This window comes from Podarcis raffonei, chromosome 3 (genome assembly GCF_027172205.1).
Source record: "Podarcis raffonei isolate rPodRaf1 chromosome 3, rPodRaf1.pri, whole genome shotgun sequence".
NCBI lineage: Eukaryota > Metazoa > Chordata > Lepidosauria > Squamata > Lacertidae > Podarcis > Podarcis raffonei.
In genome coordinates, this window is record NC_070604.1 from 75,688,786 (window position 1) to 75,716,105 (window position 27,320).

General features: G+C 38.8%; 1 protein-coding gene across 4 annotated transcripts in view; it reads right to left on the reverse strand.

Annotated features, from left to right (window-relative positions):
- The window catches only part of WDR27 (WD repeat domain 27), an 81,115-nt gene that overhangs the window by 24,963 nt on the left and 28,832 nt on the right, over window positions 1-27,320 (reverse strand). For all 4 annotated transcript variants that reach the window (XM_053382430.1, XM_053382431.1, XM_053382432.1 and 1 more), the window contains exons 23-25: window positions 22,357-22,454; window positions 19,473-19,575; window positions 13,667-13,765 (exon numbers count right to left, since the gene is read on the reverse strand). In XM_053382430.1, coding sequence (XP_053238405.1) covers window positions 13,667-13,765; window positions 19,473-19,575; window positions 22,357-22,454 — 300 coding nt within the window. The remainder of the gene's footprint in view (window positions 1-13,666; window positions 13,766-19,472; window positions 19,576-22,356; window positions 22,455-27,320) is intronic.

Consider the following 27,320-nt stretch of genomic DNA (forward strand, 5'->3'; position numbering starts at 1 on the left):
GGGAGGAGCTGTACATGCTTCCACCTGACGGGATGCAGATACAGAAGGGAATGGTCTGTAAACTGCGGAAATCCTTGTATGGTCTCAAGCAGAGTGCCAGGTGTTGGAACACAAAACTCACTGAAACGTTGCTTTCTCTAGGTTTTCACCAGGGCAAAGCAGATCCATGTGTGTTTGTCAAGGAGGAGGGGCAAAACAAACTGTATTGTTTATGTTTTGTTGATGATCTTCTAATGTTTTGGAAGAATCAGGCTTTCTACCAAAGCACCCTAGCTCAGCTGAAGGAGCATTTTGACATGAAGGATCTTGGTGAGGTATCCAACTATCTTTCTCTGCAGGTGGAGAGGGACCAAGCAGGTAATTTTCTGGTACACCAAACACAGAAAATTGCTGATGTATTAACCAGGTTGAATTTGGTTGATGCAAACCCAGCAGACACACCGATGGTGACAGGTTACCAGGTAGACAGTACTGCTGAAGCATTTTCTGACACAACGCTGTACAGATGCATTCTAGGCAAGTTGAATTTCATTGCTAGATGTTCAAGACCTGACATTGCTGTAAGCACTAACCTGCTTAGCAGACATGCTAACAATCCTACTGTTCAGGATTGGAAAGCTCTGAAGCGCATAGCCCGCTATTTGAAAGGGACTATGCACTACAGGCTGAGGTTCACCAGTCAGGAGACTGGAGGTCTTGAAATCTTTGCAGATGCAAGTTTTGGAAGTGACACCACGGATGGTACAAGCACTTCTGGAGTATGCTACATGTACAACCACTGCCTGTTTGACTGGTTGTGCAAAAAGCAGACGACAGTTAGCCTAAGTTCCTGTGAAGCAGAACTCAATGCTCTGTCATTTTCACTCATGGATTGTGAATGGTTGATGCAACTGTTTAAGGACATTGGGGTTTCTGTGAAATGTCCTATACAAGTGTATCAAGACAATAGATCTTGTTTGGCTTTGCTGAACTCGGAGAGTTGCAAGCAAAGGACCAAGCACTTGCAGATTAAGCTACATCGTGCAAGAGAGTGTATTCAGAAAGGACTCATTCAGGTGTCCTACATGCCAGGAAATGAAATTCCTGCTGATCTGTTGTCTAAGGTTGTTAACAGAGAACAACTGAAGGTTTACGCACAAAGGTTGCAATTGGGTTGAACCACAGGTACTACAGGTTACACGGAAAGGGGGAGGATGTTAGGATATTTCCGTTCCACCTTAAAAGGGAGCAGGATGTTTGTATAACAGCCTGCGTAAGTTCCTGTCTCACAGGATGTTTATGTTGTAAGTTCATTTCGTTTTTGTCTGTTTTGCCTGAGCAGTCGGAGCAGACGGTCATGCTTTTCTTTGTTCTGACCAACGCCTAATAAACTGTAAATATGCATGTTCTGCTCTCATGCTGTGCAACTTCTGTTGTGTGAATTCTGCTGTCAGAGTGTGCACTAAGTCTGAGGCTTAGTGTCGCTGAATTGCTGATATTGCCTGACTACGGGAGGTCGATGGATCGTCCGGCACCGAGCTTGGGGGCTCAGATGGATTTTATCTCCCTGGCAGTATCCCAACACCCATGCTTTTGCTTTGGCCCATGTAAGCCTGGCAGAGTTTGGATATGGTGATTCCTCTGCCTTGGACTCTCTCCTTCCCTTAAAGTAGGATTGATCTATCCTGAAATTTGCCTTCCCATAAAAATATTTGTGTGGTAATTACCTAGTATGGTAAAGTAAGGTAAAGGACTCCTAGATGGTTAAGTCCAGTCAAATTTGACTAAGGGGTGTGGCGTTATCTTCGCTTTCAGGCCAAGGGAGCCGGCGTTTGTCCACAGACAGCTTTCTGGGTCATGTGGCTAGCAGGACTAAACTGCTTCTGGCTCAATGGGACAACCTGATGGAAGCCAGAGCACAAGGAAACACCATTTGCCTTTCTGTCTCAGTGGTAACTATTTATCTACTTGCGTTGGTATGCTTTTATGATTACCTAATGCTGAGGTGTGAAGGGATGGGGGGGGAGGGAGAGAGAGAAATTCAAGGAAAGTGTTTTTGCCCCTGAAAACAACCGAACTAGTGGAGGTGGAAAGAGAAGCATGTTAGTAACTGCTTTTCTCATCCCAAACCAACCTAGATGGCTTTAAAAGAGGATTAGAGAAATTCACAGAGGAGAGGGCTATAGGTGGCTACTGGCCAGGAGGGCTGCGCTCCACTGTCAGAGACAGGAGGCAGGCTCTGAATGCCAGTTGCTAGGAATCACAGATCAGGAGAATGCTGTTGTACCCAAGAAGATTAATCTGGACAAGATGAGAAGCTGATGGTAGGTGGTACAATTTCTCTAGGGCATGGTGGTTCTACTCTTCTGGAGTCACTAAATTGTCTTAAAATAATTTATTTTTGTTTCACTGGATCTGCTACACTCACCTGGGTTTCTTACTGGAAAAAATGGCTTAGAGATTAAGTGAATGAACAAATAACTATGCTACATATGTTTCTGCAGTTTATATTTCTAATGTGTGAGTTCACATAGATGTTACTGCTGCTGGACATATATTCTTAGATGTTTCTGTCTGCCTCATTGTGCCCACATCATAAAAAATCATGTTATTACTGAGCCATCCACCTTCCTTAAAGGAAAATATTTTGCAAATCATGGCAGAGTCAGCAGCCAAACTATCATCATATACAGCCCACAAAAATATTGAATTTATGAGGAAAGGGTACTGTTCCAGGAAGAAAAAACAAACTATGTTTAGCAGTGCTGAGCTATAATTATTCCAAACTGCCTTTTGTATAATAGATGCCGTGGAACTGTATATACGACTCTTAGCATCTATCAACTGCAGTTGTGTGAAAAAGTCTCAATTAGTACAGCTTCAGGTTGTGAAGAAGACTTAAAACTTTTCAGCCAGCCAATGAAATCCTTGATCCTTCTCTTTCCTAAGTGACAAACTTGCTGGGAGACACAGAATGAACCTATTAGAACAGTCAACATCTCTGTGTGTGGCCCCAGTTCTGTTAATGAGGAGACCATTTCCCGTAGGGTTTCAGGATTAATTTGGCAACTGAAACTCCTTTGGTCCTACTAATGAACCATCTTAGCCAACAGGTAATTTGGAGAAAATGTCATAACATAAAGGTTCTGCAACCCCAAGAAGCTTATCTTTTAGGAAATTACACAGCTGATGCCTAGATATAGGTGGAAAGGGCACTCTTGGCTGTGACTGTCAAGGACTGGTATCCAAAACCCAGGGTCCAGATATTCAGGGTCTGTCACCAGCCCTGCAAGAGACACTGCCAGCACTCTTTCTGCCCAACCATCTCGGGTCAGGAGGCTCCCAGACCTTTACTGGACACCCTCTGATTCTAAAGGAGCAAGAGAGAGAAAACACAGCTCTCTGCTTCCTGAGCATCAGAGTCACCAAATTACTCAACAGCAAGTGACTAATACTGGATTTAGTATCAAGGTTTAAGTCAGACATTAATTTTAAATGAGGTGGACTTATTAGAAAAGAAGGCAGCATAAAATGAAACCAAAATACCCAACAGAAGTACAGCTAGAAAGTCTGATTAACTAAGTAGCTGAGAATTATAAACTAGAACAGGCTTTCCAAACTTGGGTCTCCAGCCGTTTTTGGACAGCAATTCCCATCATCCCTGACCACTGGTTCTGCTAGCTAGGGATGATGGGGGTTGTAGTCCAAAAACAGTGTAAGTCCCAAGTTTGGGAAACCCTGAACTAGACTAAAAGAATAAAGCTAACATTCTAATTCTAGACATATGATATATGTATAAGTCTACCAATTATAATCCATTGCACTTTAATTACAAAAGGATGCATGCTAAACAAGCCTATTGAAGTTTATGTAAGTCCTGGTAAGTCAGTGAGGAAAAGCCAAACACGTCTGCCAGACCAGCAGTTTTCTTCACTGAAGAGAGTATCATATTCTGCAGTATAAACAAAAAGTTTTGATGTTGAGTCATTATTCACAAACGTTAGGCCAAATATTCATATATAAAACGAGCCTAGATCTAAGAGTTTCTGAAAGTTCACAATTAAATAGGAGAAAAACCAAGAAAGGCTGCAATCCTATATACACTTACTCAGAAGTATGTCCCATTTAACACAGTAGGATTTACTTCTAAGTAGAAGTAATTGCATACAATTGTGCTGCAAATTGCCTGAATTGCTGCAGTACACTAGCATTTGTGAATGACCCTTTAGCAACACAATGTGACCAACATAATCATTCATTGACAGATAAATACAAATAAAATGACTCCAAGGCAAGAATCTGTGCATACGACACATAACTAGACATAACTAGACATTCATAAATTGCAAGTCAGCACCAGGTCTTTGTAGGAAGTTGTAATATCTACTTGAATTCATACTTGCCTGTGGCAACACCCTAACGATTTGTTTTCTTTTCAACACAACATTTATCATTTTCCCTTCAATTTCCTTGTCTCAAATGCAACAATAACAAAGTTGCCAACTGAAGCCAGTACTTTAGCGGCTGTTTCTGATTCTGTGCTTTCTTTCAGGATACTTACATTTCCCATTGGGGCATAATCTACTGCAGGCATAGGCAAACTCGGCCCTCCAGATGTTTTGGGACTATAACCCCTACCATCCCTAGCTAACAGGACCAGTGGTCAGGGATGATGGGAGTTGTAGTCCCAAAACATCTGGAGCGCCGAGTTTGCCTATGCCTCATGTACTGTGTTTAGATAAAGGCATACTCTAAATCACTCCATGTTGCTAACACATTCTGCTGATTGTGTGCCTTTCATGGGATTTACATTTCAAACATCTCACCGAGGTCTTTTTATATTCCTCTGTTTTCCTCAATGACGAGCAAACATGCTTGAAGTTTTTCCAAGTTTAAGGGGGAGGATCAAATCCATTGTGCATCATTGCCTGTCCTCTCAAAACTCTGTCCCATACAATTCTTTCGTAACTCTATCATGTGGTCCTCTGCCATAGTAAGATTTACTGAAGTTCCAGGATTTGTAAATGATGAGGTCACTGTGGAATACCTGTTCTTAAAGTGGTCAGTAGCACCATCAGTCCATAGGATAATGAGTCCAATTTCAATGCCATGTTTTGCATTGAAATCTGGAAGAATTTCAATGAAAGAGAAATGCTCAGTTGCATCAAAGACAACATACACCTGCACTTCTTCGCCAGTGACTTGCCTATAATAAATCACAGCAGTGTAAATTATTACAGAAGTTCCTTGTTTTGTATTCCAGTGAGTCTGCATTGCTTCATTCTGATACTCTATGTAATAATTCTCTGCAAAGTCAGTTTGCAGAATCAGTTCACTTTGCCACAATTTTTTCCTTTTGGCTCTGAAGCTCTTTTGACTTGTCTACATATATTGTATGCATGCTTCAATATTTTTCTCGTTTGACTAAACAGCATTTGTTCTATTTCACTCCAGGTAACAGACTGCAGCTCCAGTTTATCTTCATTCCACTGATTTACCAGAATCTTCTATTCAATATTGCGTAGCTTATCCAAGTTGCAACTTTGGAATCTCTGCATCCTACAGTCTGTTGAGTTTTTATCACACACAATCAATTCAATCGGTTCTTTAATTTTCTTTGTTCTGTCTTCAATTTTGCATGCTGCCAAAAGAAGACTTAAGTTCTCACAATAAACACAGTAGAAAACTTGATGATCCTTACTAGAGATTAACCCAACTGCCTCTGGATGAAGTTCACAAACTTTTGAAATCCCAAAGGGGTTTTGGGATGCTCATTACTATATATGTCATGTTCTTCTTTCAACCTGTGTACCGGGAGATGTTTATGTACTTTCTCCTTTCCCCCGTTTTTCTGTTTTTCATAGTTTTGGTTTCTTTCTTTTTCCTGACAGCTGGCAAGATACATTATCCCTTCTACAGAAACACTGTACATTGTCAGTAGTTTCCACAGCCCCCACCTTTCTGCTAGGAGCTCCAATATCACTCTTCTTTTCAGAAGCATTTTCTCTTCTAATTAGTTCTCTTACTACAAGTTGTTTTTTGTGGCCTGGGGGGATGAGCTAAGCACGTTTTATGACTTTACAAAAGGTTTGGTGTGAAGCAAATGACACCTCACTAAGGTTTGTTTGTAAAAAAAATAAGTTGCACATTTTGGTGCTATGTTTGTCAAAAGAACTGTTACATGTAAAAAAAATGTTAGCCAACATCTCAACCGTTTTTTTTAATGATAACAAATTCGAAAAAGAAAAAGTTAAAATGTTCAGATTTTTATTTTCGCTTGTTGAAGGGGCAGGGATCATGTGTTTTTTGTGACCTACGTAACATGCTGAACCAAAGTAGGTTTTATGTCTTAAGCATGTCTGATTTTGTTCCTAACATTAAAAAAAATTCTCTATGTGCCAAAGGAAAAAGCAAAACTGTCAACTCAATAAAAGATCATTAATCTATTGTCTATTTTTTTGAAGAGGTCTTAAACTAAACACGGGGGGGGGGGGTAAATAACTTTTGAAACACATGTATGTCTGGTGTTTCTTGTTATTTTATTCATGCGTAAAATGCCATTTTGAACAATGGTTGCCATATCATGAAACTCTGGGGAATTATATATGAATATGAAAAATGAGTCTGTAGGTTGCCATTTTCATGGAATTATGCAGCAGTGAAAATGATCCCAACAGAAAATGAAGGTTTTCAGCACAGAATGTCATATCAAAGCCAGCAACTTGTCTTATATGTCCAGGACTTGAGGATCACTCAAATGCTAGATAAACCTCAATTCTGCAAGTTTATGCTTTTCTTTCTCTTTCTCCCTTTCTCTTTCTTTCTTTTGTTTGAAGGGAAGGTGGAAGGAATGGCACGCAAGGCTATATCTACAACACTTTTTGAGGATTGGCCCAAGATTGGTTGCAATTTTTAAAGGCTTTTTTCACACTACATCTCTACTTCAAGTATCATAACAGTGTTCACTGGACCACACTGTAGCACAATGAACATTCACAACAAAAATTCAGTATGTTGTCTCAAACAAAAAATGCAAAATTGCAAAGAAGTCGGGGTTTTTTGTACAGGCAGGAACAGGTACAAAATCAATATACTGATTTTGCAAAAGGAAAATATAACTGTCATATACTTCCCACAAGTATATTCCTGGGTCAATAGCCACTAAGATAGGTGACATCTAAAATTTCAAACTCAGCCCACTTCCAAATAATATCTAATCAAGGCCAGTGGCATTATAATGAATAAACACTTTCTTCAGGATCCTTCTGGTGGGTCCTTGGTTCCCCAGGGAGTCAGAAGTTACAGCTGTCATTCAAATTCTCCTCCAGATCTTCTTTGACATGGGTTTTTGGTGCCCAGACTGTACTTCCCCTGCTCAGCAGGTCACCTGCTGCTTCTGACTTTCTTTACTGATCTCTCCCTTCCTTTGTAGCACCTTAAGCCCCTCAGCTCTCAACAAAACTGTCTCTCCATCCCCTGTAATGAGCTAAGCCACTCTGCTCACCCACAACTGATGGCCATTTCTTATACTGCCACACTGCACATGGGATTGCGTTCCCTGAGCTGCTACCACTCCAGTGCTCTACATCTGGCCCAGCCATGTTTACATCTGGTCAGCCTGGAAGTGCAACACAGTGCAGCCCAGAGACTGCCACCAACACACCACCACTCACATTCTTTAAACATGAAGCTAAGTTTATTTTACTGAATTTAATATCATAATGAGTAGTAGAAAATGATTTAAACGAGTACGAATAGCTGGTGAGTCATTTGAAACACAGGCTTGAAAACTGCAGTTCTCACCATACCTACTTTCATATTTCAGCCACACCGAATTTGACCGCCAGCCACAGTGAGGGAACAGGAAGTAACCAATGAACTGCTTTAAAAGAAAGTGACCGGGAAGGAGATACTAATAAAAAGAATAATAGTCCTAAAATCTGGGCAAGTGCTGTGCCAGTCCCTACTGGGAGGTGTGGTGCTGAAATTGCATTTTAAGACATAAAAGTAGCCTGTCAAAAAGCCTGGACAGTAATCTCACAATGGAGTTTTTTCATAAAGACATGCAATCTAAAAACTCAATTTAAATTAATACTACAGTTCTATACATGTCTACTCAGAAGCCCAATGAGCTTAATAAAACTTATTCCCAAATAAGTGTGCATAGAGTTACAGCCTCAGACTTTCATCCATCAGATCAGCAGGTTTGAAACTTTCCGATTTCCACTAACCTTTTCCTTATCCAAATGGCCATGTAATCTTTATATCTGTCTTCCAGACAGCTGGCTAGCTTTTTTACACAGATTTTTCTATAAAATTTGATTCAGCTCTTCAGTGAAGGAATATTCCATTGACTACCTGTCATTTTGTATGAGTACCAAAAGGTGAGAGCATAATCTTGAAAGGATGGCTGGGAAAATGCTTAGCAGAAATGTTTATGACTATAAGAACACATGTTTTTATTGAACATTTTATGATCTGTTGACATTGTTTTCAAAAAGATTTTTGGTGCCTGGAATAGTACCAAATATTCTAACAAATTCATCATAGTTTCAATTAAGTTTCTTTTATTTTTATATAACCACAAAAATGTATTTATTCAAAAGATTTTGTAACAGTGTTTACAAACAGAGTCAAGCTATTAATTTCATAGAAGGGGGGGTGGAATTAGGCTTACACATTTATTTATTTCTTCTTCTTAAATGAAAGATAAGAGTCCAGGTACCCTGCTGGTGTTGCAAATGCCACCCCCTCAAATTTATCGCCCTGGGCAATTGTCCCATTTGCCCTCCCATAAATACATCTCTGGTGGTGCACAAAACTTAAATCTGCATTGCTAATGAAGCTTACTTCATAGTTTTAGAAATCCCGCTACCTGATCTACTTCACAGTGTTATGTCACAGAAAAAATGTTGTTTTCCCTTTGGAGGGATATAAATAACATTTGTAGACATGGAACTAGGACAGTTGATATGATGTAACATAACCTAAGGCTTCTATCCCTTTAAGAATCACCAAGAAGGGCAAAATTCAGCAGGTGTCATTATTTTGTTCCCTGAAACCCTTTAACGTAAGGTTCTTTCAAAGAATTTCTGCCATCTTTCAAACTCCTGGCAGAATCTTTGCATATATTGAAATACCTGATTTGAGGTCCCCATAAGGACCACTAGATGGGATATGGGAGATCAGTGATCCATATCACTCCTGAGTCTGCTAATTTAATTGGGGGAAGTAGCACCAGATGTGGGATGTGTTTAGTCTTTTCCTCCTGTGCTATTTCCTATTTCCTAATCTAAACCACACACACAACTACCTACCTGCTACTAGCTCTGTGTGGCTAAAAGAACAGATACATCAACCGTGGGAACACTCAGAGATGCTAGATGAAGAAATGCAACCTAAAAAGGTTGTAATGAATTTCTGCTGAAAGAATGTATTTATTAATTGTGGCTTAAAGTGGCATTCTGTCTGCATGTGCTGATCTTGGATACAAGGAACATGATGTACCCTAAATTTATCTCAAAATGTTTATGAATATGTAGAATTTTGTCCATTGTCACCAATATCATCATAGTTGGTTTTAAAAGACTTCAATTTAAAATCTGTAAATCTGTACGCCTTTCTGGGAATAAATTTGATTGCATATAGAGGAACATATTTCCAAATACACATACATGGGATTACATTGAGCTTTCCCCCTCTTATTTGCTATTATGTTATAACTGGCATATAAAGTTAGAACATCTGGCAGAAAAGAAAACACAACATTTCAACACTGTTAAGAGCTGATTCTCTCCAATAAAAGTACAATCCGGCTTGAGAGAAAAACAGCCAACCCAATTGTTTTTTGAAAGATGCAGCAGGGTTTGGCATCAATGCTTTTATGTTGAACGGTTTCATTTTTATAAGATTTGCGAGGAAAACTGCTTCCTGATGTTTATTTTCAAGGTAGAATATTGCATGCAAAAATTGTATGTGTGCTACCTCACAAGCTGCACATAAATAATATAGTCTAGAGATGAGAATTTGTTTCAAGACCCCTCTATTTTCCTATCTACTGCACTGTAACTTTGCCCAGTTGTTAGCTCTTCAATTAAGTTTACATTATATGACGTCTAGAGATGCTAGTAAAGTTCTTCCAAGTCAAGCTCAGGTATGAACTTTGGGATTCACAGAAGCCTGCTTCAGACAAGAAGAATTTTTTTTAAAAAAACCCTTGAATTCTTCTCCAGCTCAGATGAAATTCCAAGCTGGAGATTCATGTCTAGTTCTCCCCCACATCATCCTTCACCAGCAACAAAAGCCTTCCCTGTTAGCCCTTCAAACATCTGTCCTACTTCTCTTTGCTTCCTGTCAAGTGGTGATTGTGGGAGGGTAGATAAGGGGGGTTCCCCATCCCCTCTCTGTTTGTGATGCTCTGGGTAGCTCTTTGCCACAGAACAAATACCAAGGGAACATGGGAGCAGTAGTTCTCCTGAGAGCTACAGCAAGTTGCAGGAGATCTCACAATAACTAAATCTCCCATAATACCCAAGGCTTTGTGCCATAGTGCACTACCACCTAGTGGAACCCGGTAACAGAGGTAGAAGAGAGAAAGGAGAGAAAAGAAATCTTCCTTCTCTCGTTTCTCCCATGTACTGACACGGGGAAATAAAGAGAAGTGAAGAAAAGTATTGGGATTGGGGGTGGGGAGCAAAAAGAGCTGTTAGGGACATTTTTCTGAAACCTCAGATTGGCTTGGACAAATTATTAGCGCCCATCCAATTTCCCCTTACAAAAGGTACATCTTTCTGAGGATCATACAATGTGTCATAAAAATATTTTTAAAGTAGGAAAAATAGCAGTGAAAAAGAATGAAGCAGAAGTTAATTATCTGCAATCTCCTTCATTTGAAAAATACAGAAAGTAATTGGCTTTGGAGAACGTTCAGAATTTGTTTTCTAATAAAAGTGAAAAGGAACAAACTCAATGTTCTAAATCGCAGTGTTACGTGACTTAGTACTGCAGAAACTAATAAATCCACCATGTACAAAGATTTACTCAGTACAAATATGGTTGAAAGACTCCAAATGGCACACACTATTGATGTCATATTGCCCTTGGTTTTGTCGCAGCTTAAATAAGTCTCATCCAGAAAGGTTGAAATCACAATGACAAAGGGAAAGATTTTGTGGTGACATAAATGATGCCATTATTAGTAAGCAGTTATTTCTGAAATAAGTAAGTAGTAATTTCTGAAAGAAGCAGTATTCAATTTTTACATCATCTAGTCTTCTGATCATATTTCCTTTAATAAATAAGATGATTTAAATTATTCTATGCTGTCTAGGCAAAATAGAAATGTTTATTACACTTTAGTTATTGCTTCTGATGTCTTAGCATGCTTAAAGCCTCTGAGACAAAATGTCAAGCGTACACAAATATTAAAGATAACAAAAATCATTCCCCAAAGCATTCTTATTTGAGAGTCCTGGTAAAATCATTCCACCTGATTAAAAGCTAGATATGTCAGTTACAAAGCTAAACACCCCAGCTCTTCCTCTCACCCTGCATGTCTTTTCTTATATGACAAGCTTGGGAAGAAACATTTCAACATGGCATGCAGTTTTTTAAACACTGAAATCTCCAAACTGGCCTGAATTGCTTCAGATGTCCCTGATTCTATTTGTGGCAATTCAGAGGGATCCTGCTTCAGGTCATGCAGCTCCTAAATACTGTCTTATCAATCCAATTCAGCTCAAGATTCGGAATTTGTCTAAATGCAATGCACACCCCTAATTTATCTTTTAAAAAATGGGTGAATCTGTATGTCCCAAAATGTCTCTTGGCTACTTCTCTTATATTAAGAGGACATTTCAATTAATGCTGTTTTCACCCCTGTTCTTCCCTGTGTTTTCTATTATAAACAGCAATTCTTCCTTTTACTTCCGTCTCTCTACTTGCCACGTGCAAAACGGTACTCCATTTCTACTTGATAAATTCTACTTCTTGGAAACCATTATATCATAAAGGTTACTTAGAGATTCCATATCTCCAATCTACCCAGTTTAGGTCAGCTGTGAAGAAACCACATGTAAATCTCTGTCTTTAAGAGCTTTCTGCCTCACAACTAATGCATTATTGCAATCACAATGCAACTTTGAGAATCAGGATGCTTGTCTTTTAATAAAGAATCTTGCAATCTTTCACATGATGGAAAGCACACGGCAAGCCACAGAGGAATAACCTAATTTAATGCCAAGTCAAAGCCAAAATTTGGTGAATGATGAAAAGAAAAATGATCACTACAAAACATAGCTTGCTTGTGGAAAATTACATGCTACTGATGATTAAGTGAACAGGTGGCAATGAACCAAAGAAGAACAATGTTTTCATATATGTCTTTCTTCTAAACTTGAGTTCTCCAGATGTTGTCACCAGGGAAAACAAGCTTTTCCTAGTAGCCAGAAAAATTCAGTAACTCGTATTTTTAGACCCATCCAAAACTACTTATATCCAATTATAAATAAATTCTGATGATTTCAGCCCTAAAAATTCTGCTGTCTAGGAAACTTGTATTGGATGTAAATTTCCCTACTGGCCAGTGGGTAGGTACCTTCACACCAAAATTCAATAGAAAACATCCTCTATCTGTAACTGAAGTGCAACTGTAACTGAAAGGGGGATTTCCAAAGTTACACTAGCTAAAATGACCCACTTAAATGACAGCAAGATTCAAATATTCTTTCCCTAATGACAAATATTATCACATTTATTTACCAGTTAATTCTAAAATAGGCTTCTAAGCAGTTTACAAGCATAAAAAAATTACACAAGTTTATACAATATAAAGATTCTTAATAAATTAATTTAATTAATTAAAATACACAATGAAAAAGTCCCTTTAAAACATTCATACTACAATGCCTACTTGGTAATCAGTCAGGATATATTCAATTAAAGTACAGTCGTACCTTGGATCCCAAACACCCTGGAACTCGGACGTTTTGGCTCTCGAACGTTGCAAGTGATTGTTCCAGTTTGTGAACGTTCTTTTGGAACCCAAACCTCCGACGGGGTTCCATGGCTTCTGATTGGCTGCAGCCAATCAGAAGTCGCGATATGGTTTTCAAATGTTTTGGAAGTCGAACGGACTTCCAGAACAGATTCTGTTCAACTTCCAAGGTACGACTATAACTTTATCTGAAATACAGTCACATTTCTTACAAATAATCAGTTATATTAAATTGTGAAACGATTGTATTTTCAGAAATGTTATACGTCACCAGAAGTGGCGTGCTGGGTGGAATGGAGCTGGTATGTTAGCTTCCTGGCAAGTAGTCATTGTTGCTTACTGGGAGGAATAGGGACAAGGTGGTGCAAAGCATTCAAAATAAATCCAATGAAATATATAAATAATGTAATTAGCTGCACCATGAAAATGACATAACTTGGCCTCTTAAAACCTGACAAAAGGTGTGGTTTTTACCTGACAGCTAAATGAATATAAAATTGGAGAACGATGCACTTCAGTGGGAAAGTCATTCCACAAACATTAATAAATAAGGCAAATATAATTGACCCTTAATGATATTAATAACAGAAAATACGACGGCATAGGAAAAAGCAGTGGGAGGAAATCCGTATCTGATTAATGCTAAAAGCAATTAGAAATTAAAATTCATAAATGAGAAACAAAGAAAAATACCTGAGGAGATGAAGGGTTAAAAGCCACATTGATGACAGATTCTGTGTGTCCAGTCAATTTATGGGAATAAGTGCTTGAATGCATCTCATATATATATGCCTGAAAGAAATAACACACAATTAAAGCTGTCAGAAGCACCTAATGTAATTTGCATTTTTGAAAAAACAACAACAAGCAGGCTTCAGTAGTGTAAAAAAAAATACCATTATATAAATTTCAATCACTGAATCAAATTTAAGTTTGGTCAGAATGAAAAGTATTTACAGACTCTTTTTCATCACACTTTAAGTTACAATATATTTACAATATATAAATTTAACTGTAATGTTAGTAATATCTCAAGTAACTCCAAAAATATTAAACTGCTTTTCCACCTTGTTTCTTTTTATTTACAATGACATGATTTTCACCGAGATAAGCTGAGAGACCACTATTAGTAGCCTCTCATGGATAAGAAGCTCAACTAGTTAACAAGGAGTTGTACCTTCATTGTAGGTGTTATGTATTCAGTGGTCTGTGTTTGCCTGAGCTTGAGTCTGGACTAAGGATTCTGAGCCCTTATGTTCTGATTTGATACATGATATCCAATCACAGAACATTTCAGGATTTGGGCTACTGCCATTGGCCCTTAAAACTCTGAGTTGTGATTCGCAGCTTGGGAATTTAGACAGCCAATCACGTTGAGAGTAGGAGTGGCCCAGGCCTTCAGAGTATATAAGCAGTTGCTTTGCCCCTGTTGTTCAGTTCTGTTACTTCAATAAACTTTCTTGCTGTTATCACTGTGTCTCACTTCATGGGAACCCACATACACTTCAGTAGGTAACACAAAGGAGGATCCAGTCCTTCAGGGAATTATATAGATAAAAAACTATCATATAGAATTCCATCTACAGGTAAATTGATGGTCAGTGCAGTTGCATAGTCTCGCTGATATATCCATACTATAAAGGTGGACTTTCAATTGATGCTTTGGGCAGCTCAGTCTAAAACACATTACACATGTAATTCCTTGAGGCTAGAAATATGGTGCTAGCTTCTTTTCAGAAAGAACAAGTTACTGGCTTCACACGCTGCTGCCACACACACACACACACACACACACAGTATTAGAGGAAGACATTCATCAAGTATTTTTATACTCTATCTTTTTATCCATCCAAATGCAGAAGACAGCTTATCATCAACTTGTGTCAGTGCTGAGAAGTGCAAAGCCTTTTCAAAGGCCTTGTGAGACCCAGTGCATTGAAGAAAATTCCACCTACATGGGGTTGTTTGGGCCATACACAACAGATAACCACTAGTAAGATCATGAGGCTCTCCTTCCTCTTGGTTTCCACTCAGTAGTAGCAGTCATTTACTGCTTTCTGCCCCCACCTCTTGATTAGTTTTATTAGATTTCAATTGCATTCATACTACTTTAAGTTAGGTTTAGGTTTATGAAATTTATGTATCACTTCCTGCTAAAAAAAGACCACTCAAAGTGATTTACAACCAATGATAAAATCACATGTTGTTCTACAATCATTACTAACCAGTAAGAAATTCTGAAATACTAAATTTTCTGGAAAAATACTAAATGAATAGCAGTTACTCTGAAAATCCATCAGGTATGTGATTTAGTGGTAGAAGTTACACATTTCCTTAAAACTTCAAGTTATAAAGAGAGGAAAAGAGCCATGAAGGAAATGGACAAATAGTGAAAATTCACATGTGCATATAAATCTGGTTTACTAAAGCCAAAGTAAATTCACTTTTTCATATTTAACCCTATTCCTAATAATGAAAATGACTGATTCAGAAACTACTGATATTTCCTTTTCATCTTTGCCCCAGTTCAGCTAGAAGTAAAAATAGTTTACTTCTACTATTCACATCCATATGGCCTTCCTGAGTATGTAACCTCACACCTACTTCTGTTTCCTTTTATTGGAAATGTACAGATTGTTCTCAGCACATTTTCAAAACCAATTAGGTTCAAAGGAGAATTTGCTGGTGTCGTTATATTAGGGCTACAAAAAAGAAGCACCAAGATATAAATTCTTTCTAGATATATATTTTTTTAAGTAGATAATGAAACACACTATCTCTGTGAGCTGAGCAGGGACACTATAATACCACATATGTTGAAGATGTGCCCAGTTACCATCCATTTTCTAGTTTAATTTTCTATAACATTGTAACAAGAGGCTGAAGATGGGGTAAACACATAGAATGACACTGTGTATCGCTGAATACAGACTTGAAGCTCCTTTTTGCATGTGCAGTCAGAAACCTTAGAGCAGTGATGGCCAAACTTGGCCTTCCAGCTGTTTTGGGACTACAACTCCCATCATCCCTAGCTAACAGAACCAGTGGTCAGGGATGATGGGAATTGTAGTCCCAAAACAGCTGGAGGGCCAAGTTTGGCCATCACTGCCTTAGAGGATGATTGATGGGCATTTTAACTATGAATTTTTGAAAAACATACACACAGTCAGGAAATGTTACTGAAGCACTGCTTCCATGTTATTGAAGCACTTTCTTAAATGTTTTACTTGTGCAATACAAAACATGTCACTTTAGAAGACACTAAATGGCAACTTCAACCCAGTCAGATGAATCTCAGACAACAAACATGGAATTTTGTTTAATAATTCTATTGGCCTACCAACAGAATGCAGCACCCCAATGCTTACATCATGGTTAAGGGATCAGAAGCAGGTTATGGAATCACATGCCACCTATCTTCATGGAATCAATTCTCATCCCTGGCCTTAACAATGGTTAAGGATTATGCCATCTCCAATCCTAACTGCATTACAGTGGCAGTTCTTCAAACAGTGGTTCCTGCCAAACTAATGTAAATCATGTGTATATGTGTGATTTCAATTGGAAAACAGAAGGTTGTCAAAGCAGCAGGGGAAACAGGCTGCCTTTCCGACTTCTGCCGGTGTAGCTGGAGTAGGGCAAGACTACACAACAGAGTCCGTTGCAGACTCAGGTCCAAAACATGATAGCACCAAGCAGTATAAAGCAGAGGTCAAACACAAGATTTAGAGGGTGGCAGCTAGAAGACAGTCAGAAGATTCCAGGAGCTGAAGGAATATTACATAACCAACACCAGATGCACATACTCAAGTCTGTTCTAAAAGCCCTTTCTACTGAGGAATGCCATTACTCTCAAGAAATCCTTTTCTCAAGTCAAGCAGTGACACTAGACTCTCAGGTTTGCACTCTGTTGACCAACAGCTGCCTGGGCTTGGACCTCCTAGCACCATTTCTATTGAGGATTGGAAGGGGGTGACTCAACCTTCCCTTGACTTGACTGGGGACTCATCGGCCAGGGGTGGGTCAAGAACCTACCCTGAAGGTTCTTCCAGGGCATCTCCTAGAAGCCAACCTGGGGGGGAGTCATTCCCAAAGGCTTGCTCACCCAAATCTTGGGTCACTGGAAGGGCAGGGTCCTCATGGAATTCAGGGGCCACCATGACACTGCCAGAGGAAAAGCAGCAAGCAAAGAAAAGGTTCAGCACTCCTTGGCTTGCCATTTTCCCACTTGAAATCACCCCTAAGTCCCCTTTTTACAGGTGTTTGGTGACAACCAGTATTTGAAGCCATAGTTATCACATACTATTCTGGCCTAAACCTCCAATGAAATAATCAAGAAACAAGGCATACTTTTAGGAGTATACGTTCATATCCCAGTTTTCAGTGTTCATGATAAACATTTGCACTTCATGCTGGACATATTTATTCTTTTTGGCTTCTTCTAAGCATTACTTTTATTCTCTGTAATATTAATAATTCTCATTCCTCTGGCCAAAAAAATAGGATATTAACAGTCTGCGTGAGGTGAGAATATTCTTGAGAATTTAACATCACTATGCTTGTCATGGATGACCTCTCAGGTCCCAGGGCAAGGTGAAGGTCATCCAGAATGCTCCTATCCATTATTTAAGTGTGTGTAAATTTTGGAACCAGACACAAGCACTCCGTCAACTTAACTCCTAGAGTATGGTCTGAAGGCACATGAGACAACAGTAAATCACTTCAGGAAGCAATTTATAAATGAAATAAATAATAATAATAATAATAACTACCATGGTGAAGTTAAATAGGTCTGAGTTTGGTCAGTGCTCAAATGGGAGACCACCTGGGAATCCTATGTATACTTTCACCTTAGAGAAAGGTGGCATCTAATTAACCACCTAGTAACTGAGGTGGCAATTCTAACTACACTTATCTTGGGAGTCAGCCCCATTGAATTCAGTGGGGCTTACTTCTGTGTAGGCATGGTTAGGATTCTGCTGTAATTTTATTCTCCAACCCTCCTCCCCATGAAACATTTATTTTCCTGAATTCTTCTAAGGTACTTTTATAATTCACAACATTCAAAGAGCTAAGGCTACAACACTAGAATTAAAATACTAGCTTGAATTCAACAAACTGCAAACAGAACAGCACTTTTACACCCCTCTTCTTGGCTGCAGCCCCCTGTAGCCTCCCAAAGTGAATGGGTGGTAGAGCAGTGAGGTTTGGAGAATGGAGAACTCTTAGTTCATAGCTCCCCAACCTATTTTTACAAGGAGGAAAGAGGAGGCAAAGCACCTGAAACTCTTGTTTACAGTAACCTGTCCCAGAATCAAGAGGGAATATGGTTTCCATTTTGTTTTTAAGCAGCGCAGCAAACACATATTCTTCCCCATCCAACACTTGTGGAAGGCAGTTTATGATTAATAATCCTACTTTTATTGCTTCTTTTGGCTTCTTATTCATTACACATTTCTTTAAAAGAAGAGGTGAAGCACTAAACTCTCTAAATGGAACTGCGTATGTCACAAAAACAATCGTTGCAAGCTTAACAGGAAAGAGGAAGCTTATATAACAGATTTGTTTCTGGATTCCACAATTTAGAGTCAAGAATAATATCACTGTTGGCCAACAGAATTGATGGGGAGATGGGAGCGAGACCCTTCTGCACAGAATCACATAATAAAATCCATATTGGGTGAACAGGAGGCTATTCCCACTTAATCTGGGTTGGCAAACTGTAATTACAAGAGGCAAAGCTCAGGATGTAGGGCATGCTCCAGCCTAAAAGAGGTAGAAGTGAATTATCAGCCATCACCACCTTGAGGAGCATCCTCAATTGCATTATTGTTCCCCAAATATACCGAGGAAAACCACAGAACATTCCTCCTAATTACATAAATACTAAAATAGGTATCTTGCCAATTTGGGCCTGGCTCAGTTTCCTCAGAACGGTATCCCAACCCCTTCCCATACTTCAGAGCTCATGTAATTACTCTTCAAGAACATGCATAGCCTAAGCCACAGCATCTTATCTTTTAATGTGCCATTTTCCATTTTATTTTTTACACTATAGTCTTGTATATATTAGGGAAAAGCTTTCAAAACTTGCTTTAAAATTCCTTTCCCATTCCCTGCATGGAAAGCTGAAATGGCAGCCTATGTTTTCACAGTATTCAATTTCCCTTAGTCCTGGTCTTCATCTTTCTACCTACTCCCCAGACTCACACCTGGATTTACCAGACATAGTAGGTGTAGTTTCATATAAACAGATGCATCCTCTCCATGAAATAATAAAATAGCATAGCTAACTTATGAAATATGCAACAAGTTCCAAAATCCAAATAAACACACAGATGTGATGGAATTCTTGAATTTAGTTCAGGTAAAAAAAAAAGAATCAATTAAAAGGTCAACAATTCCAAATTCCTGTAAGTTCAAAAAGCTATAAGAGATCACAAAACTTTCTGTATTTACAATAGCATATATACACTAGAAATAAACTACTAATACATACACATTTATCTTCAGATCCACAGGCAATGAATTGTCCACAAGGAGAAACAGCGATTCCACAAGGGTGACAGCGGCTACTATGACCTTTGTAATGACGTTCACACCTTCAGAAAGGGTTTAATTAAATAAATAAAGCACTACTTCTTTTTTAAAAAATAAACAAATTGCTTCTATGTTTAATCATGCATTAGAAGAAGGTTCACAACCTCTGAATATTTCATTCAACAGTCCACGGTGTACACTAAAAGATGGGCTAGTGGAAATTAGTATTTTCACACTGAAGGCCCACAGAATTTATAGAATTATAATTCAGGGTCTAAAGTCTCTACAAGCCCTCTAAGCATACAGTGGATATTAAGCCCACTAAGTCAATGACAGCTGGGGATATAACCCACCAACTAACACAATCTCATTATGACATCACATCAAATCAACTAATGCCACTGAAAGAAACTGTGTGGAAACAGAAATAAGGGAGGAGAAAACAAAAAACAGGAGTGGAAAGAAAGACTCTTATAAAAAAGACCTGACAACATTAATAACACATCATACAGCAAGGCCATTAGCTACAAAACAGTTAAACTGCTTACCCAGATTTTACTTTTAACTATTTTACCATTCAACTGCTTTACTTAAATTAATGTTTGAAAAGGAGGCAGCAGATAAGTGACCTGTGAAAAACTTTCCAATTTTTCATTTTTCATGAATTGTAGTTAGACCAGTTGATTACAAAAACATAAGGATGTAACAGAGTCCAACCCCCAAAGTATCTCATTTTATTACTTTTTGACATTTGGTAGGGGTAATAAACCTTTATATTTTGGCACATTCTTACAACCTCTCTAAAAAAAGATAAGATTAAATTATAAAACAATGACCAAAAAAATCAACTGATATTAAGCTGGCCGCCACATTCTTCCAAAGCAGTTTTTCAAACACACTTCACTTCTACATCCTCTACAATTCAATAATAAACACCGTTTTCCCCATATATGTTTTTTCTGTTCTTCTGCTCTAATCTGCATATGAAATGCTTTTCAAGTCAGATAAGATGAAAAAGGTTTTCAAGATTAAAAGGGTGTGTTTCATTACCTAATTCCAAAGTTCCGTTGCTTTAGAATAGGATTCACTGCCATGTGCGCTCTTAAATGTACATAGATTTTAAAATGTGACTTAAACCATCTCCCTGGTTAAGTGCACCTGTATTAAAAATGTTCCTGCATTTGGACAGAGCAATCCTAATCTACCAAGAGGCAGGTTTATTTACTTATTTAAGTTATTCATATATCACCCACTGCATAAACCACAGGGCTATTTACAACTGGAAAATTGATATTCTAAAATGTTGAAGAAATGTAACATACACACCAACACCTCTTGTATAAATTACCGTATTTTTCGCTCTATAAGACGCACTTTTGCCCTCCTAAAAAGTAAGGGGAAATGTGTGTGCGTCTTATGGAGTGAATGCAGGCTGCGCAGCTATCGCTGAAGCCAGGAGAGCAAGAGGGATCGGTGCACACCAATCCCTCTTGCTCTCCTGGCTTCAGGGATAGCCACGTGAAGCCTCTTCAGGGCAACGGGAGGAACGCTCCTCCTGCCCTGAAGAGGCTTGGCACGGCTATCCCAGAAGCCAGAAGAGCAAGAGGGATCGCTGCTTTCGCTGCGCAGCGATCCCTCTTGCTGTTCTGACTTCACTTCACTGGAGAGGCACTGTGCAGCTTTCCCTCTCTGCGCAGCGCCTCTTCAGTGCTGAAGAGGCGCTGTGCAGAGAGCGAGAGCTGCGCAGCGCCCCTTCAGCAAAGCGGGAGGAGAAATGGACGTGGCTCCGTTTCTCCTCCCGCTTTGCTGGAGAGGCGCTGCGCAGAGAGGGAGAGAACATTTTTTCCCTTGTTCTCCTCCTCTAAAACTAGGTGCGTCTTATGGTCGGGTCCGTCTTATAGGGCGAAAAATAAGCTGTATCTTAACTGCTCCTGGCTGGGGAAGGGGCTGAGGGAGGAGGAGTGTAAATCCGCATTTTCTGCCCTTCCACTGACTCTCGTGGCTTAAATGTTAGCTATACTTGCATTTTTGATGGTGTACACCAAACTCTGTGGTTGGGACCAATGAATGGAGTTAGGATGCAGCGTAACTCTCCCTGGCTGTGACACTCTCATTTCCCACTCTTAACAAGCACTGTGTTTGCCCTTTACACTGGCATAACTTTTGCCTTCTTACCTTATGGCAAGAAGGTTTTCTCTCAGCCAGTGTAAGTAGATATACCAGGGTAAGCCACTTACACCAGCTGAAGGTCAATTCAACCAGGCGTGTGGGGTAGCAGGATATGCCACAGCCTAATCTCTCTCAGATGGTGAGGAGCCATTAGGATGCAGTTTAAATTTACAAAGATCATATACTAGCACATCTGCCTTCTGGCATAATTGACTGGTTGGGATTGCTCTGCCCAGCAGCCTTCCTCAATCTGGCATCTTCTAGATGTTTTGGACTCCATTAGCTCCAGCCAGCATGGTCAATGGTCAGGACAGATGGAAGCTGTAGTCCCAAACATCTGGAAGGCTTCAGGATGGTTTAGAGTAAAAATAGAATCTGATTCTATATATTACAGAGTCTACTGGTGCTTTGGACTGTAACTGTTATTCTATACAAAACGTAAATTTGCAGAATCATCAGTACATATCTAGGCATATGCAGACACATAAATGTTAAAAAGAATTCACATAAACATGATAGAAAAAGAGACATATAAATTGAACATGAGGGGGGGGGGAATGGGCTTTGCTGTTCACAAAAACAGAGATTATCCTAGATTCATAGTGCCTAGTGACAATCCAACCACCTTTGTCACAGTTAGCATTTGCGCACAGGCTCAAATAAACTGTTGTTACCTCAGTGTTCTCAAATCCCAGAGCTTGATGCCATCACCAATGGCTGTTGTTAAGAAAAGATTGTAAGCTTCATATTGCTGACTGCTAAAAGCTGATCCCTGCAAAACATTAGTTTAAAATTGCTGAATCCTACGCAAGAGATAATAACCATCAAGAAATTGCACTAAAAATTGTATAGGCATCTTAGCAAAGGCTGAACAATTTCACTTGTTTGAAACAGCTTTCAATTACTGCAGCAACTTCTGAGAAGGCTAGTTGCTTGAATCACCAAATTAGAGGTATTATGTCACAAGCAAAATAAACAAATTCATTCACATTAACAGGAGCTAAAACACAGACAATGCTGAAGTAAAGTGTAGGTAGGAAAATCATTAGGAAGAAACTAAGAGGTTATTCCCAGTATACCAAATGTGGAAAGTATTGGCAATGAGAATTGAGATGTCTTCCAATAGTTGGCATTGACAAAGGGATATTTTCCTTCCTGGTAAAGGTCATATAAATATTAGAAGAAATAAGATCTGGTATTACCAATGTTGTGTTTTCTTACAAAGAAGTAACTGTAAGCCCTTGCCATTAATAGTTTATAGCCATTTCATACAAATATTCTCTGAATTCCTATTGATCTCATTTACAGTGCAATTCTATTTGTGTCTACTCAGAATTAAGTCTCATTGTGTACAATGAGGTTAAGTCCTAGTCATCACTTAAACATTAAAGTATCAGAATTCCAGTGGCTCTTCCAGACGGAGTTCTGCTGTGGGATTGTTGTGAAAGAAAATGGTCCACAAATTTTCCCTCTCTAATACCAGAAAAACAAAGATGTTCCTTAAGTGAAATTGGCCAGTTATTTATTTTTTTTAAAAAATGTATACTGCTCCTTACAAAAAACAAAGCAGCTTACAACAACAAAACATAAAACCATATAATAACAACCATATAAAAAAGTTAAAACTCATTACATCAGTAACTGTCATGGTAACTGTCTACCCAAAGTGCTGTTATTAAATGTTATTGCCCCAAATTAGCTCCAGATTTCAAAGAATCATAGAACTGCAGAGTTTGAAGGAACTCCAAGGGTCATCTAATGCAACTCCCTGCAATGCGGATCACAACTAAAACACAGATTTGCAAGACTACGCCTCTCCATGAACCTTTTCTGTGTCAAAAACAATCATGAAAAGCAACCTGCAAGATTCTCTTCATAAAACAGAGATGGGTATATGTGTTTCAGATCCCTGTAGTGAAAGAAGCTGTCCTCTTTCACCAGGCATTGTTGCTCTATTAACCATCTGAAAGGTATATTCATCACAATGGCAGCTGCATCTTCAACAGCTTTGGAATCAATGTTATTTCGAAGTAATTGTAAGGCTCTTTACTGGATGATGTTTGGTTTCAGCAGCAGACAAAGTTATCTCTGCATAAATAATATCCTGCACTTTTATCATACATCAGTGGAAGGATAGATAAGATAGCATAGCTTACTCTGTGCATAATTATTCCAAGATGGCAAACTGGTGTCTCAATTCTTTGGCATACATTAGATCATGGGTTGTCAGCCTGGTCCCTACCACCCAATAGTGGGCCCAATAGTGGGTGTTTCAGGATTCTAGGTAGGCGGTAGGGGGTTCTACGGCACAAGCTGAATCCTCCTTCCATCGAGCACTGGTGGGCGGTAAGGAAATTTTACCATCAAGAAAGATGCATTAGTGGGTGGTAGGTATAAAAAGGTTAACTACCGAAGGTAACAGGGTTTGTGTGATTTGGTTAAATGTGAATGAAAAGAAGAATGTTAAAAAGGATAGGGGACTATGAACAGAACATTATTATGTCATAGTATATAAGATGAGGTATGGACTAAAATAATGAAAAATTGGGACATAATAATTAGAAGAATATAAAATTAAGTGTGGCTTAAATAAGGTTTCGAACTTGCTGAATTTGATTGGAATAAAGAGGAACACAAAAAAGGGGGATGTGAGGAGGTCAAGACAGAGGGGCATGGAACTTTATAAATTTAAGAAAGTGGGTTTTTCTTTTTTCCTTCTTCCTATTTTTCTTCTTTTTTTTTTTCCTTCTGCTCTGTTGTATTTGTTTTTTATATGAGCTTTATGTATGGAAATGACACATTTTGAAATGATGAATCTATTGTTTTGTAAAACCTTAATAAACATTTATTTAAAAATAAAAAAATAAAAAAAGGTTAACTACCTGTGCACTAGATATTATCTGACACTCAAATCTACTGCTGAATCCATATTCCAGCCATATGCATTTTGGTGCATTAGATAATACTTAGCGTGAAAGTCACAGCTAGGACAATAAAAGCTCTTTGTTATTTTTCTGCAGAAGATTCTATGCTTAACATGGATAAGAGTCAAATGCATGTCCCTAACATAGTTAAAGGCATGTCTCTAACATAGTTACAATCGACGCAGTTTAGTCCTTAGTTTTAACATGAGAACTAAAACTATACTACCATTTCCTGCTAAAGGTATATGCACATTTTTAGAATGAGGTTACAAATGAAATATGCACCAGCAAGCACAACTTCAGACAAACAACCTCAAATAGTTTGTGGCAATTGCTAATATTTAGTTACAATTTTTTATTTATTTAGAGCATTTTTATCCTGTTGTTCAGCCAAAAAGGCTCTTAGAGTGGCTTACGTAACTATTAAAAACAAGGCACTTCCCGCTCTCATATTTCCAATCTAAAAGACACAATGCAAAAGAGAGAAGGGGACGAGTAGGGAAGAGGAAAAAAGTAAACTTAGGTACCAATTCTTAATGTTATAGTTTCTGTAATGAGCAACTGGGAAGTTAATAGTTCATGTAGCCTGATGGAATGGTTGCAACTAAATGACAGTTAAGGTAGACTCAAAGGCAGCTGGTCTCAACACAGACAGGAGGAGGGGTGTTCTTTCCTTCTCTCTGTCTGCTGTAGAATGAAGAAATGACTTCCTCTAAGTGACTGGTAAGGAAGAACCAGCAATTATATTTATGATAGTTACTTTAATTTAAGAGACAGTGTGATTCCTTGGCTAATGTTGAGCTTTGAACTGGGAAACCTAGATTTATATTCCTGTTTAGCCTCAGAGACATTGAATAGTATTGTGCAAGCTGTTAGCTGTGAGCCATATATACATAAGCAGCATTGGAGGATTATAGAATCATAGAATTGCAGAGTTGGAAGGAACGCCCTATAACACAGGAATATCAGCTAAAGCATCCATAACCGATGGCCATCCAAGTTCTGCTTTAAAACCTCCAAGGAAGGAGAGTCCACAACCAGAGCAAGAGAAAACAAGCTTACTCCATCTAACACGTGACTGCCCTTTAGACATTCTGTCTTCTGCAGCATTAGCGACCTCCTAGTTTGGTGTCATCTGCAAAGTGGATGAGCACCCCTCAATTCTTTCTTCCAAGTTGTTGGCCCAGGACAAATCCCTGCAGCACCCCACTTGTCACTTTCTTCCAAGATGATGAGGAACCATTAGTGAGCACTTTGGGTTTGGTCAGTCAACCAGCTACAAATCCATGTAACAGTTACCTCATCCAGCCCATATTTTACCAACTACTCCATAAGAAAATCATGGAGGACTTTGTCAAAAGCCAAACTGAAATCAAGGTATACTACATCCACAGCATTCCCCTGATCCACCAAGCTTGTAATTCTATTTTTTTAAAGAAAGAGAATTGTCTGGTATGACTTGTTTTTGAGAAGCCCATGCTGAGTCTTAGTAATCAAAGCTTCCTTTTCTAAGTTCTCACAAACTGCCTGTTTAATTATCTGTTCTAGAATATTCCTGGTATTGACATCAAGCTGACTGGTCAGTAGTTACTTGGGCCTACTCCCCCCCCCCCTTTTAAAATGGGGACAACATTTACTCACCTCCAGCCTGCAAGGACATCACCTGTTCTCAAAAATGGTAGACAGACTCTCTGGGATTACATCTGCAAGCTCCTTTAGTACCCTTGGGTGTAGCTCATCAAGCCCTAGAAATTTTAATTCATTTAAAGTAGCTAGGTGTCCCCTCACCACATATTTTCCTACCAGAAGGATACTGAAACAAGGAAATTCTGTTGGTATCCATAGTCCAACACAGACTGAAGTATGTTTAAGCCCACCAATAACAACAAGCTTAAGAGTGTACTTTACAACTGTGCTGGATCATGGCCTTTGTGCCCAACAACAAAACAATTATGGATTTTATACGTAATGATACCATATAAGGAAACTTGGGGCATCATGTTGCATTAAAAATGAATGATTTATTAACTACAGGCTGATTTGATAATTTTACATAAAAGAGATTGTCTGACTTATACTAATATGATGTAAAAGTCAGCATCTCATCTATCTCATCAACATGTAGTTGTTATAGGCTACGATCCAGAGAAATATCACTTTTGCTTTCGGTGGGATTTCATCTTTTTTATTCTTCTAACAGCAGCTTTCCAAAGCTTTTCCATCTGAAGGGACTTGCTGGAGTGTGGCCATAGAGTTTTACCACTAAGCATTTTACTTAAAAGTTTTAATGTATGTTACAAAACGGCAAAAGTTGATTTAGGATTGTAATCTTCAATTTTCCATAAAAACAAGCTCCAATTTCTCTCCCCATATGAATGTGTGTCCACAGCTTCAAAATGTGCTCTACTTAAATAACTTGAAGTCACTTTGCTGACAGAGGAAAAAGAAAAGCCAGAAGAAGTCAAAGCATCGATGTATTACAAATAATACTGCAGAAGTTTAGTAAAGTTAAGTGTTGTACCAGACCAGGCTCTCAGAAAACCACAAAACCTATGCTAAAGTCATTCTAAGGAACTGCTTTAAAACCACAAAAGAAAAGACATTCAGAACTGAGGACGGACTGCTGTCTGTAGCTTAACCAATGAGCTTAAGCACAGCAGGAAGACAAAACTGGGCATGAGGAACAATATCACAACGTGTCTGTAATCCCCAAA